The 13,780-nt window shown below is 57.9% G+C and overlaps 2 protein-coding genes across 2 annotated transcripts; one reads left to right on the top strand and one right to left on the bottom strand.

Moving 5' to 3' along the window:
* Positions 1–5,866: 5,866 nt before the first annotated feature.
* On the top strand, positions 5,867–6,172 carry NGA_2055100 (clathrin-adaptor gamma chain; the record flags this gene model as incomplete). Its single annotated transcript, XM_005855184.1, has 1 exon — positions 5,867–6,172. A coding segment is annotated over one exon (306 nt), but the record flags the coding sequence as incomplete, so codon positions are not given.
* A 358-nt stretch (positions 6,173–6,530) lies between these two features.
* AP1G1 (AP-1 complex subunit gamma-1) lies at positions 6,531–8,472 on the bottom strand (the record flags this gene model as incomplete). The annotated part of the gene is made up of 1 exon (XM_005855183.1): positions 6,531–8,472. A coding segment is annotated over one exon (1,942 nt), but the record flags the coding sequence as incomplete, so codon positions are not given.
* Positions 8,473–13,780: the final 5,308 nt, after the last annotated feature.

Genomic DNA, 13,780 nt, shown 5'->3' with positions numbered 1-13,780 from the left:
GATGAGGGGCGTGGTGCCCACGCGAGGTGCGGTGTTGAATCGTTCCCCGTCACCCGGCTCACACGGACTGACGCGAATCACAGGTCAATGTCCCGTGTTGGTGGCGACGGACGTGGCTGCCCGCGGTCTCGACATATCCAACGTGACGCAAGTCATCAACTACGATCTGCCCAACAACATCGACGACTACGTACATCGCATCGGCCGAACCGGTCGCGTGGGCAATGTGGGACACGCCCTGTCCCTCATGAACGAGAAGAACAAGAACATCGCGCGAGAGCTCTTTGATTTGCTCTCCGAGAACGGGCATGACATCCCGCGATTCTTGGAGGACATGGCTTATTCGGGCGGCGGGGGAGGGGGAGGACGCAGGCCCCGCGGGGGGGGGCGAGGCGGCGCTCGCTTTGGCGCTCGCGACTTCCGGAAGGACCGTGGGGGCGGGGACGGGTACGACCGGGGCCGTGGCGGAGGATATGGTGGTGGCTACGGCGGCGGGTAAGACGCGGAGCGGGAAAGCGAGGGGGGTGGGAAGAGTGCTGTAGATCCTGATATCTCACGTACATCGCACTATCTTCCTGTCGCACGCAGATATGGCAACCAGGGGGGCGGTGGTGGCTATGGCGGCGGGGGGGGTGGAGGGTGAGTGCATGTCGTGGGAGGGTCTAGGTTCACCTCGTTTGTGTCTGGGCTTTCGCCGCAGACCTCTTCTGTCACCCGCCTTCTCAGTATGCGCGCGAGATACTACCATCGAGCGATCTCACCCCATTCTCCCTTATGCCACATCCATCAATCTCCATCTGTCCGTGCTTTATGAACAGTTATGGCGGTGGTTATCCTCCTCCCTCCTCTTATGGCGGTGGCAGGTCGGTTTGTTGTCGCTTTTTGTGACCTGTTCCGTTTCTCAATCCCGATGCGTTCATGTATTGCCCATGTCCTTTGTTTATGCGTCTTTCCACAATAGCTTCAAAGTGTTGGTATGGATACCATAGCGACATTTTGGGAATCTACTCTCACAGTAAGCTTGAAACCCTTTCGCATACCCAACAGCTATGGTGGTTACGGCGGACCGCCAGCCTCCGGGTATGGAGGCCCGCCGCCTCGGAGTGGTGGTGGATACTCTGCTCCGCCTCCATCGTACGGACGGCCGCCCTCTGACAACAGTGCGTGGTGAGAAAGAGTGTGGCTACCACCGCGGAGTAGATCCATGACGATAAGGAGGCCAGTAGAATGAGAAGCAACAATGGGTTGCGCGTGTGCTTGATGTCCGGGTTTGGGAAGAGATTATAGAAGAGGTTTGAAAGGGGTTAAGAGGGAAAGGAGGAAAGGAGGAAAGAAGTAGTCATAAGAAGAACGCTAGGAGTCAGCCCCCGTGGCTGCTGTTGGCATAAATACTGGCTCGAAGGGCAGACAAAAGGGAAATTTGGAAGACGATGAGCGAAAATGGAGGACGTATGAAATCGATGAGAAAGCGGAAGACGGGTTGGTGAGAAAAGGGTGTCGACCGGCTGAGAGATGGGGCCCTGGCACACCACGCCTAGTGGAGGGCACCAGAAGCAGTTTTTTGGATCGTATATGAGGCGAGGGAAAAGATTAGTGCCCGGAAAAGATAAGTTCCCATCCGACCAGCTTCATGTTAGGGGAGAATAAGAGCCTGCACAAAATGTTTTTCCCGGATGGCAGGACTTGAACATTCTAGAAAGGCTCCTATTTTGATTGGCGTGCCCCCCTGGGGACGGATAATGATGCTCGGGAAAGCCTGAGGGAAATGGATTCCGTGGAGGCAGTTGAGAATGGAGTGTGCCACGTGTAGGTGGGCCGGGAAACAAGTCTTTTTGCATCAGTTCGTTTAGGGTCCTTATATATGATAGTAGCCCCATAGACAGCGCCCCTGCTGTAACAGATTGACGTCCAGTTAGATATGTGTATCGCGCAGCTGTTGTGTGTGTCTATTTGTGTCTCTGTATGATCGTACGCACGCGGCTGCGGGCGTACGCCATGAAAATATCTCTGGACACGCCTTATGTGTTTTGTGTGTGGTTGCAGGACTTCTCGAAAATTCAAGTGTGAGAGACTTTTGAAAATGACCCCATTGCCAAGGCGTTGGTAAGTCTCCGGGAACGTCACCTTCCACGCAGCCATTTTTCATCTCTTGAGATGAAATAGACGGCTGGGGCGGTGGCTCGATTTAAGGAGTGTTGACAGACAGGAGAAGAAAGGAGGTATGCAACAAGAAACAGGTCAACCGTCGGGCCGTTCTTTCGACGTCCACATGGAATGGGCGTTGATGCCCGGGCGTTTGTACACTAGCGTGGTTAAACACACAGTAGAGAAAAGAGTGAAGGCACGGGGTCGATTTTTGCGCGATACGGGTTAACTGAGACGACTAGGTGATGAGTGTGCCTACCTACAGCATTGTCCGCCTGCGCTAGTGACTTTCATTCCCATGTTACAAGGGGGCAAAGAAGGAACGTGACGTTGAGTTGGAGGTATGCAGCTCACTCAAGCCAAAGTGACTGCCAAGTTTCCCCAACAAGGCGGATGGCAGTTGGTGAAAGGCGCCGTGGGGCAATGTCCTTCGAGCAACGAAAGAAGAAATGACAAAAAAATGAGGAGTATCGGCGTTGGAGGTATTCCTACCTTACCAAAGAAATGTTGTCTTTCAGAAATTGGAAGATGCTAAGCTCATGCGTATCTCTCTCATTTTCTTTGAATGATCACTGCACGTCGCAGCCACACTTTTCTTTGTACAGCATGAAGAGGATTAGGCCTCGTGCGCTAAGAAATGTGTGCTTTCACAAATTCCTGCCAATTCCCGGTTGCCTCAGTACTGAGTGCCTCACGCTATTTCCCATGGCTAGTTCTGCATGGTCGTTGGTGCTTTGTGATGTGTGAAATGCTCGTCGAGCCAACGCCAATTATTCAGCCTAAATCTCCTCGCGAAGGCATATGATTTACACATAGGAAATCGTCTCTTTGGCATGCATCTTCTACGACATGCGCGGGGCGAAAAATGTCCCGAGTTCAATGTGCGATTACGCCACTTATCGAACACGTGACATATCTACGCGCGTACTCCTCTCCTTCCTCTCTCATATTTTCGCCGCCGGATTTTTCCATTTGTACCTGCCCGAGTACACAAAGCCCACGCTCTTGGCGAGCTCATCAGCCTCCGCCGGGCCCCGCGACCCGAACCTGTACGGGATGGGGGCGGCCTGGCCTTCGTCGATCGCATGCAACAGAGGCGTCCAGATTTTCCACGACGCCATCAGCTCATCGTCCCGTACAAAAGTGGACTGCTGCCCACGGAGAATGTCGAGCAAGAGGCGAGTATAGGCGTCAGGGTTGTAGGTATCGGGGTATCGGAGGTGGTAACTCAGGTCAAGCTCGGATTGCAGAGGGGCGCTGCGGAGGCCCGGGGCTTTGACATTTGTTTTTAGGTAGATGGCTTCCTTGGGCTGTAATCGAATGACCAATTCATTGGGTGGTATGGCCTGTGCGGGAATGGTAAGGGAGTCGACGGGACACGGGACAGGTGAGCCCCGGTCCTGGAAAAGGCCCGGAAAGCCGCTCGCCCGCCCTCCTGCGACACGTTACCAGTCTCGCAGAGCACTCACCGGCCCGTCGAATAAGTACGACCCCGCGGGCGGAGGTTTAAACTGGACTCGAATCTCCGCCTTACGATCGTCCAGGGCCTTGCCTGCCTTCAGAATGAAGGGCACGCCGTCCCAACGCCGGTTCTGGATCTTCACCACCGCGCTGCAAAACGTGGGGGTCTGACTGTCCGCCGGCACGCCCGGGTCGTCCAAGTAGCCTTCGCGCTCCCCGTCGCCTACGTACTGGCCCAGCACCACGTCCTCCACCGTGACGGGGGGCACGCACTCCAAGAGCCGGACCTTGGCGTCGCGTACGTAGTGGCTATGCCCGGGGCCCGAGACCCGGACCGGGGGCTCCATCGCCACCAGGGACAGTACCTGTGTCAGATGATTCTGGAGTATGTCGCGGATGATCCCGGACTTGTCGAAGTAGCCGCCTCGACCCTGGGTGCCGAAGTCCTCTTTGAAGGTGATGAGCACGCATTGCACGTGGTTTCTGTTCCACAGCGGCTCTAAGAATTCGTTTGCAAACCGGAGGCAGATCAGATTTTGCACCATTTCCTTCCCCAGGTAATGGTCGATCCGGTAGAGCTGGTCCTCCGTGAAAAGCTCGGCCAAGCCTAAGGAGAGTTCCTTGCAGCTGTCGTAGTCGTGGCCGAAAGGTTTCTCCACCACGATACGTGTCCACCCCGAGGGCGACACGGCAGTCTCGTGGATGGACCGAGCTGCATCGAGGAAGACGTTTGGCGGGACGGCGAAATAAAACAAACGGTTCGAGGTGGTGGACACCTCTTGCTCGGCCTCGTAGTCCAATAAGTCGGCATGCAGCGACGCGAAGGCGTCCCTGTCATCGTATCCCCCCGACTTGTACATGCACTTGGACAAAAATTCCTCCATCTTGCTGGCATCACCATGATCAGAGAGGAACGGCCTGAGCTGGTCTCGTAATTCGTCGTTCGTCTTGTGGGAGCGGGCGTATCCCATGATGACCACGTGCTCGGGGAGGTAGCCATGGCTGTAAAGATCAAAAAGGGAGGGGTATGTTTTTTTTTTCGCCAAATCTCCAGATGCACCGATTACGACAATGATCAAATTGTCAAGCATGTACTCTAAAGAGTCCAGAGTCTCGGCATTCGAAGTGGGCGAGCGCATGAGGGAGCGCGGCGTACGGCCTTGTGGCTCCTCTTCCCGTGACCGACTGCCGGGTGACGGCGACGATGGAAGATGGTCTGGTCCCCTTGTAGCCAAGTTTGTCCTTCCTTCGTCGCTCCTATTGGTGCGGCTTGTCATGATCCCTTAAGACTCTGCGATGTGATTCGGAAATGAGGCAGTGAGCGAGGCGAGGGACTCCTCGGATGATGGGGCCGCCAAGAAGAAAGCACACGAGACAGACCGTCGAACGCAGCCAAGACAATGTCCTCAGGGTTTGACAGCAAAAAATGCTCATCCCAATTTTAAGTAGAAGGTGGACAAGCGCGTAAATATCTTGTCCAGCCCAGTGACAAGCCGGTAGAATTGTATTGCAGCCACCAGCACGCTCGCCCATCAGGGAAGAAATATCACAAAAGGAAAAATCCGGCGAGACCTTTAGGTATACGTCCAGGCGAATTTCCACGACATCATCGTCAGAAAGGGTGGCAAATTAGGATGAAAAATTGACGTGTGTGTCAGTTAGGCGACTTCTTGTGACGACGGTATGCGTCCTGCGTGCTCCATGTGCATCGTGGAAATTATCGCACAAGCGTCTCAAATAACAAGGTGAAAGACAATAAATAGAAGGTCAAATGGGAGTTAAGAAGGTTCAGTGTAGTTAAAGGACGTCGATTACGCGTTGCTGTGGTCTCGAAAGGACCTGACGGTGGTTTATGGATTGCAGGCGTTTTAAAGTAAGAATAACTCCGGCACACGCCTGGTCAAAGAGATGTTCTGAGCGCGTCCATTTTCGCGCGGACCTATCGCATGTGCATTCCATGTTATGCCATAAACACAAGGCGATCTTTGGTGGTCGAGGCAGGCGAGTAAAAGAAATAAAGCGTGGCCAGGTCAGAAAGGCACAGCGATTGCGAAAAAATTGGCTCGACCACAGACTATAACAAATACAAAGCACTGTTCTTCACACCGCTGTGCTCACATTCCCCGCCAGAGCCACAATTCCAAGATGCTACGATCGGCGGTGACGGGAGTTATACACCTAGACCTTCCCAACATATCACGCCATCTCAATACCCAGCCGGGAAATTCGCCACGGTACCCATCTTGGTGATGGGCTGGCCCCGGCCGTCCGTGTACTGCACTTTGATTTTGAGCTGGAGGGGCTTCTGACCCAGGAGGCTGTTGGCGACCCTGACCGCTTGCGTCACGCTCCCCGCCGTGTTGGGCAGCAAGGTGCTTCCAGAGGCCGGACTCAGCTCCAACTTTACGTATCTAGGCACGGCGCACTGGAAGGAGAGGTTTGTCAGGGTGACGTCCGTGCGGTTGTCGAAGCGGCAGAGAAGGAGAGACGCAGAGGGATCGTCCGCGGGGCTGGGCTTGGACAGTTCCATGGTAATGCGCAATCCGTCCTGGTCGAAAGCCGTGATGCTTGCGGTGGTTTGCTGCGGGAGGGCCGGGGGCAGGGGCGCGGACGGGGTGGGCGGAGGGAGGGAGGATGAGGACGAGAAGGAGGGGGGCGGGGCGTGCGGCAAGTGCCCCTCCTCCGCCACCACGACCTGATCGAAAGGAGTGCTGAGCGCCACCGGTGCCGACGCCGGCATTGCCACGGGCACATTCGACGCGAAGATGTCCGACAGTAAGTCCGCGCTTTCCCCCCCCTTCAGGCTGGCTCCTCCCGTCACCGCACCCGTCATCCCGTTTCCCCCGTTCCCCGGCCCCGGCGCCCCCCCGAAGATCTCCTCCAGGTCCAGCAAATCTGTCGCACCTCCGGACGCCGCTGGTCCTTCCTTCCCTCCTTTCTTCCCTGTCCCTTCCTCCCCGAACAGAGATCCCTCCATTGACACCCCCCGCTTTCCCCCCCCGTCCTCTCTCCCGGGAAACCTTCCCCGCCTCGCCGTGAGCATGGCCTCATCCAAGGGCGGGATCCTCCCCACAATCTCCGGCCGCACACGTTCCACCCCTGGGGCCAACACTTGGCGGAACTCGCAGGATCGTTGCTGCAATTCGAGCTGCAAGGACGTGTCGTACCTGGAAAGGAGACCGGCCAGGCGCCGCATCTCCGCATCCGAAACGGAGGGCGAGGCCGCCGCGAAACGATCCGAGAGCTTCAACAGGGCCACCAACACGTAGCCTCGGGTGACCTGCGTGGCTCCGTGGTTCGTGACCACCTCCTCCAGCGCGTCCAAGACTGCCGCCGGGGTCTGGGGCTCCATGGCCGACGTGTCCTCGTCCAGGGCAGGCTGAGCCTGCAGGAGCAAGTCTCCGAACTCCCCGATTGCCCACACCGCCGCCAGCACCAGACCAAGCTGGGAGGCATCATCTGTCAGGAGCAAAAAGAGCTTGTGGACCGCGTAACGCTGCAGGTCTTCGGCCGTGGACAGGTAGTAGACGAGGGCGTGCGGGATGCTCGGGTCACAGGCGTCCCCCGCGATGGCCAGCATGGTGATCAATGTGTCGAGGCGCCAGAGGAGCGAGGGTGCGTAGGTCTCCACCACGTGCATGATCTTGCTGCAGAGGCTCGCCTTGTGCTCGGGCAAAGCCACCACCAGGTAGTTAAGCATCTCCCGCGTGAGCTCTTGGACGTTTTGCGGGTTGACAAGCTGACAGATCAATTCAAGGGCCCGCTGGCGGATCGACACGTCTGGGTCTTTCAGGCACTCCACGATGGTGTTGCGGTGCCGCTGCACGGAGGCCGCGTCCCTGCCGACCACCTTGCTCAGGGTGTTGAGCGCCACGTACCGGATGTTGTTGTCCCGATTCAGGAGGAAACGGCCAAGGATATTGATGCCCAAGACGCGCAGGCCCGCCTCGGACTCAACGCTCATGATGGTCTGCACGCACTGGTAGAGGATGGCGTTGCCGGCGTTCTTGGCCGTCTCCGTGTTGGTGGCGACCTGGGCGAGCAAGTCGTTCATGGCCTCTGAGGCCTCCGCGTTGTCCCGGCCCAGGCACTGCAGCATGTAGAGCAGTTTCACCTGGAGAAACGGGTCTGTGATCCCGGCGATGTCGTGGTCTGGGGCGTACCCCATGGTCAACAGATTCCGGAGGAGTCGCAGGACGGAGGGCACCAGGCGGCTGAAGGCGGACGTAAAAGCAGGGTCCATTTTCATCACCTCCGTCATCAGCTCCACCGCCGCAATCAGCACACCGTGGCTCCGGTCCTTCAGGAGGGAGGTGATCCGTTCGATGAAGTCCTCCACTAAATCGGGCACTTTCTGGAAGATGCGGATCGTGGCCAAGGCGGCCTTCTTCCTCAGGTAGCTGTTGTTGGACTTGAGGTGCTTGTCCACGTCCATGGCTAGGTCGCGTGCAATGTCCTCGGTGGCCAGATTTCCAACCGCCGACAGCGCAAGTCCTACCACGAATGGGTTGGGACTATTGAGGTCGTTTTTGATTGAGTTGGTCACGAGTGTCAAGACTTCTTCTTGCTCTGTTAAGAGCAATGACAGGCCCAAGTACCCGATGCGTTTTTCGAAGAAATGTGGGGAGGCAATCAGTTTAAGACACTCCATCTGCCCAAAGTGGCTGGGATATCCCAGCATATGAATAAACAAGAGCTTGGCCACGTTCCGGTGCCGGTATTGTTCGTGTTCCTCCTTTATTGCTGTTCGGATCAACGCAGACTCCTTTGCTATGACAGCGCGCTCTTCGGCCGCCGTTTTGCATGCCCTGACGGCCCGAATCAACTCGCGCAGCCTCATAGTCATGGTAACACGTTCTGAAGTTTCGGTTTATGTAAGGATAAAACATATGCGGTGAGAGAAAGAGTAGGAAAAGAATCATGAATGAGAACAGGAGGGAGCGGAAATGGGAGATGGGACCATCACTTGAATGAAAGAGGATGGGTGCAAAGCTGACTTTTGTAGAAAAGCGAGCCAGAGAATCGAACCCGCCAGTCTCTCCAAAATCCATCGAGAAGTTACCGACCGAATATGCCACCCACGAGTGTCCCGAGCGTCAAAACCCCTGGTTGCACGGAGTGCAAGCTCCCAAGTCGCCAAGCCCCGTGGGCGAGAGGCCCTCAGCGCCGTCCTTGCCACCGGGGCCCTGTCCGACCCCGCTAATGGACAAGTACAGGCAAGATTTGGAGCGCTTTGTACTACGCACCCAAAAGGCCTACCTGCGGTTTGAAAGAAAGCTAGGATTCAGGGCGTCGGCTGCGAAATTGGCCTTTTTTGTTTTATTTCGCTTTTATCGTAAAGTTGAAGGGTCCTTACTGAGGACTCCTCAACCTGTCCATATATCATTTCCCATCGCAACTCGCCGCAGGCATGCCAAAACCACCAATACCGTCGCAATCAAACCGACGACAATGGGGGAGCATGGAGTTCACCATGGTGATTCTAGCAGGTCTCGGAGCGACCATTTTTTGGGGGCATTGGCAGAAAGGTAAAAAGACACAAATGGGCAGATCACGTGCAGGGATTATGCATACGAAAGACCTTTTTTCTGGGGTGTTTGGCGCACGAAATTCAGTTGATATCAATGAAATGCAATGCAGAAATTTATCAAGTAGCGAGGACTCACCGAAAGTGAGGCGTCATCTTGGCATTACTGAGGGCTTGATGATGCCAACGCTGCTCGGACATAGATATGACTTATAATTTATACGAAATTGTATGCTCATACCCGACGACAGGTGCAATCCTCAATCCGCCTTATTGTGCATGGAGATTTGTAAGGTAATTATATCTCCTTATGCCCAATATCCGCCTTCGCGTCAACGCTTGGAATGAAAGCTTTTTTATTGTATCACACGCGAAAGCTACTGAGCACCACAGTCTTATATTATGGTTATTACTACTGCATCATTACTGAGTCTTGGTACCTAAGTCATTTTATTGTCATGATAATTGTGTAATTTGTCTTTTACATTGCGGACCTACACACAACACCCACCCACACGCATATATACTTTCACGAAGCAATTTCGCGTCCTGGAACGTCGCCTTTCCGGACTCCACCTCCATCTATCACGTCTCTCTGATGTACATCAGACGAGGAGAGGAGATCAAGATTTCCTCGTCCTCCCTTCCGTATGCCCGGTATTTCTCCTTTCAATCCTATTCCATCCCGGATTTTGTCTCCTCGGCTAGCCTCCGGGACGTGGATATCATTCCCTCCGGGAACGGGCCCAACTGCTACACAAATTTGACGGCGGCCATGGCGGGGGCGAAGCAAGGAGGGTATGAGGTGGTGGTCACGTCCCACGGGGACCATGGCCATGCGAACGAATTGCGGGCCCTGGCGGACGACCGAGCCTCCGGGTATTTTATTCTATTCTTCCGTATCTACCAGGACCGCGTGGGCAGCCTCCCGCCCATGTCGGAACTCGCGGATGACATGGGGGAGTGCTTTGGTCCGCGCGGCCGGTATCCGACAGAGACACCGCAAGAGTGGGGCTGGGCATGCCCGCCCTCGGTGGCCGTGAAGCGCCTGTCCAGGAGAGTTGGCGGCGGGAAATTTGAGACCTTGCCCCTTTGTGGGTACCGCCGCAAGCATGGGATCGTCTACAACGACGTGACTCCGCCCGTGATTGCATGTCCGTCCGTCCGCGCCCCCAACTTGCCCTTCAATTTCTTCCTGCCGTCGCCTGATTACATCAAGCAGAAATTCGCGAACAAGGATGCCAAGTACCTTTTCTCCTGTGCCGAGGCGCCATGGGTGCCTGAGAAGAGCAAGGGGGCCGGAGGGTGGAGTTTCTGGAAGGGACAAAGAAGCCCGGTGGAGGAGGGCCGAGAAAGGGAAGAGAATAGGGAAGGAGCGACAAAAAAAGAGACCCATAGGAAGCCTGTTGCCAGGGACAAGCCGTCGGAAGATGGCGAGGTGGAGGGAGAGGGGCAGAGAAGGGCCCCGGAGGCGGGACGTGGGAGCGGAGAGGGTCGCGAGCTTTGGGCGCGTGTGACAGGGCGCCTGCCTCGGACCGCCAACAGTTTGTACGAGCCTCCCTTCATCGCCAATTTCAGCGACTATGACGTACGCTACGTCTCGTTGTCCTCGGTTGGTCGGAGTCTGCCCTATCGGGGTTATCAGACCCTGCACGATGCGGACATCACCGAGCATTATCTCCGAGAGTTCGGTCCAGCATGGCTGGAAGACCGTTCCTTCAAGCTCTGGTTAGGGCCTCCTCAGTATTCCTTGGCTGCCAGGAGTCACTTGCCAGGAATAGTGCGGGAGGAGAAAGGCTTGTTCCTGCCCTGGGGCCGGGACTTCCGCGGTGAGCACATCCCCTTCCCCGGGATTTTGTACCGGCAAATTCTCTCGCAGGGGCAGGTGGTCGGGCCTTCGACGGCAGCGGGAAACGCGGGCCCAGGGAATGGGAGCGGCTGTGCGTGGACGGGAGAGAGGAAGGAGGGGCATAGGGGTCCACCTGCCAAATCATTGACGGGCGTGGGCGCAGCTTCGGCGACGGGATCCGGAGCACCGATCGCAGGGCTGGCTGAAATCATCCCGCCGACATGCGAGAAGCAAGAAGGAGAAGGCACGGAGCCCTTGCACGTGCTAAGCAACCATCTGTGCTGCGGCCCCGCCGCCCCAGAATGGTGCCACGACCCTCGATTTGTCGCGAGCAAGATGAGAGACTTTTACCCCCTTGTCGAGTACTATCTGAGGCGGCCACCGCGAGACACTCGGGATGGGCTCGAAGCAGGCGGAAGGGATGAGAACGGAGAAGCCTTGGAAATTGTGGATGAAGAGGACGAAGTGGAGATGGAGAGGATAGGCGGGGGCTCCGAGGGCGCTCGGAAGATGACCTTGTACGACGGGCAGGAGTTGGGGGTGCTCCCGCCATGCATGACGCGCGGGAAATGTCCGCACGCAAGCGGAGAAGGGGCCAAGGACTCGTCCCAGTCGGGGGTGGATGCGGTGAACTCGCTCTTCAGTATTGTGGGGGAGATGTGGACCGAGATGTCGCCTTGAGACGGGATGTAAGCGCTTGCGGGTGGGGACGGGCAGGAAAATGAGCGCGGAGGGATGAAAGGAGTTGAGTGCGACTCTTAAATGTGAATAATGCATAATCTCGCAGAAGCTAATGCAGTGCCTGCTCCACTTAGGCCGAAAGTACAACAACGTAAGGATATCTCCCAACTCATTTCTTTGAGACTCCCAAGGTTGCCAGTCGACCCCATGGCAATCTTCAAAAGCCCTGTACGTGATCAAGGACTGAAAAGGGCTTGTGTCTTGCCAGACCAATGCGTCGTCGCCGCCTCTCTCTCTGGCATCCTTGCTTCTGCCCTGCCCCCTCGAATACCTCACATGCCTCGCCGCGGCCCTGTAGACACTTTCTCGCCGACCTGCCTAGTCCCCCACTCGTGGAGACCGCTGAGTTGACACCCAGCTCACTTCCGATGCTGCACAAATATCCACAAATCCCTCACCTTACCCTTCCTTAGCCTCTTCCCTCAACCACCCTGCGTTTTCTTCCTCCTGCCTTCCGTTTCTGGTACCCTCCGCTTTCTCGTTCCCCACGGCCCCCACCCCTTTATGTCAAGAAGCGCCTTATTCCCAGGAAACGACCGAGGCCCGAGAACCCCCCCACCCCCACCAAAGGATCTCCTCTCCCGTCCATCACCATTCGCGCGGCCGTCAAGCCCACGCGCACAGGCACCTGCGGCACGCCGGAGGGGGAGACCTCCACCAACTCCCCCCGTACGGGCGCCTTTGCGAAGGTCAAATCGCACGTCAGGCGCCGTGTCTCCGTCTCCTTCCCCCCAGCATCCTCGCAGTCCGCATGCTTTCCAGGGACCGCCCGGTCGCCCCCCCGGAGGGTCATGAGGGTCATGAGGCAGGTCCGAGTCGGCGCGGTCCCGACCCGGCGCGGAATCAAGCCTTCCTTGTCCACGACCATCACCGCCATCTTCCCGTCCTTGCCTACACTCACCACCACCGCCCCCTCAACCGCCGGGTCGAAGACCGCGTCCAGGGCCGTCACCCCGTCGTAGACAGGGGCCTCGTGCCGGTAGAAGCGGACCCGGAGGGCCTCCTCGGGCAGCCCCAGCAGCCGCACGGCTCCGTTCGCAAACCCGGCCAGGCACCCGACCCCGTTTGGCAGCCAGGCCGTGGTCTGGCACAGGCGGAAGCTTCCCCGCTCCACCACGGGCCGGAAAGGCTTGCGCAGGTCCCACAGGCGCAGGCTGCAGTCGTGCCCGCCGGTAACGAATAGGTCGGGGAGCGTGGGGTGCCAGGCCACCGCGTCCACGGCGCTCAGGGAGGGCAGAGGGGCCTCGCGGGCGTCGTAAAAGCGGCGGGCGGGGAAGAGACGGCGCGGCGGGGGCGGAGACAGGGCGGGAAGGGAGGGGAAAGGGCAGGAGAGGAGAGGACCCTCCAGGCGGTAGAGCAGGGCCATGCCGTTGGTGGCGCCGCACAGGAGCTGGCTGGGGTCGTGAGGGGAGGGACGGACGGTGGTTAGGCAGGTGCCCCGAGGGGGGAGGAGCTCCTGCACGGGCTGGAGCGGGATGACGGGCCCCGGGGCCGAAGGGGGGCCGGGGAGGCGGGGGGGCAGGGGGAGGACGTAGACGCGCGCAGAACCATCCCCGAAGACGGCCACCAGGGAGCCCATCACGTCCTCCGTCCCCCCGTTCTCCCCCAGGACCTCGGCTGGCAACCACCGGGCGTCCCAGACCGGTCCAAAGGCGTGCTCGATCGCGTACAAAAGCGTCGCGCTTCCTCCCTTCTGTGCCCCTCCCCCGCCCCCCTCCACGGCCCATATTTGCAGGAGGTTCATCTCCCTTGTCGGCCGCCCCTTGACGTGGAGCCGGGGGCTCCCCGGGGCCTCTTCCATCACCTCCACGTCCGAGGCCGTGCCCGCGGCCGGAGCCAAGCAGCTCGTCCCCACCACCGCCAGGGTCGTGTCGGTGGAGGAGACCGGGCACAGGTCAAGCGCCATGATCGGCCCCCCCGCGTTCAGGAGCCAGTCGATTCCCTCCTCCATCCGTTCCGATCCGCCCGGGCCTCCGCCAGACGCCGGGCCTCGAAGGGGGACAAGTCGAGAGGGGTGGGTCCGGGGCTGGGCGGGAGGGGCCGCCGAGGAAGGGTGC

This window comes from Nannochloropsis gaditana (genome assembly GCF_000240725.1).
Source record: "Nannochloropsis gaditana CCMP526 unplaced genomic scaffold scaffold262, whole genome shotgun sequence".
Lineage (NCBI taxonomy): Eukaryota > Eustigmatophyceae > Eustigmatales > Monodopsidaceae > Microchloropsis > Microchloropsis gaditana.
The sequence above is the reverse complement of the archived record's forward strand: the minus strand, read 5'-3'. Positions and strand labels throughout refer to the sequence as shown.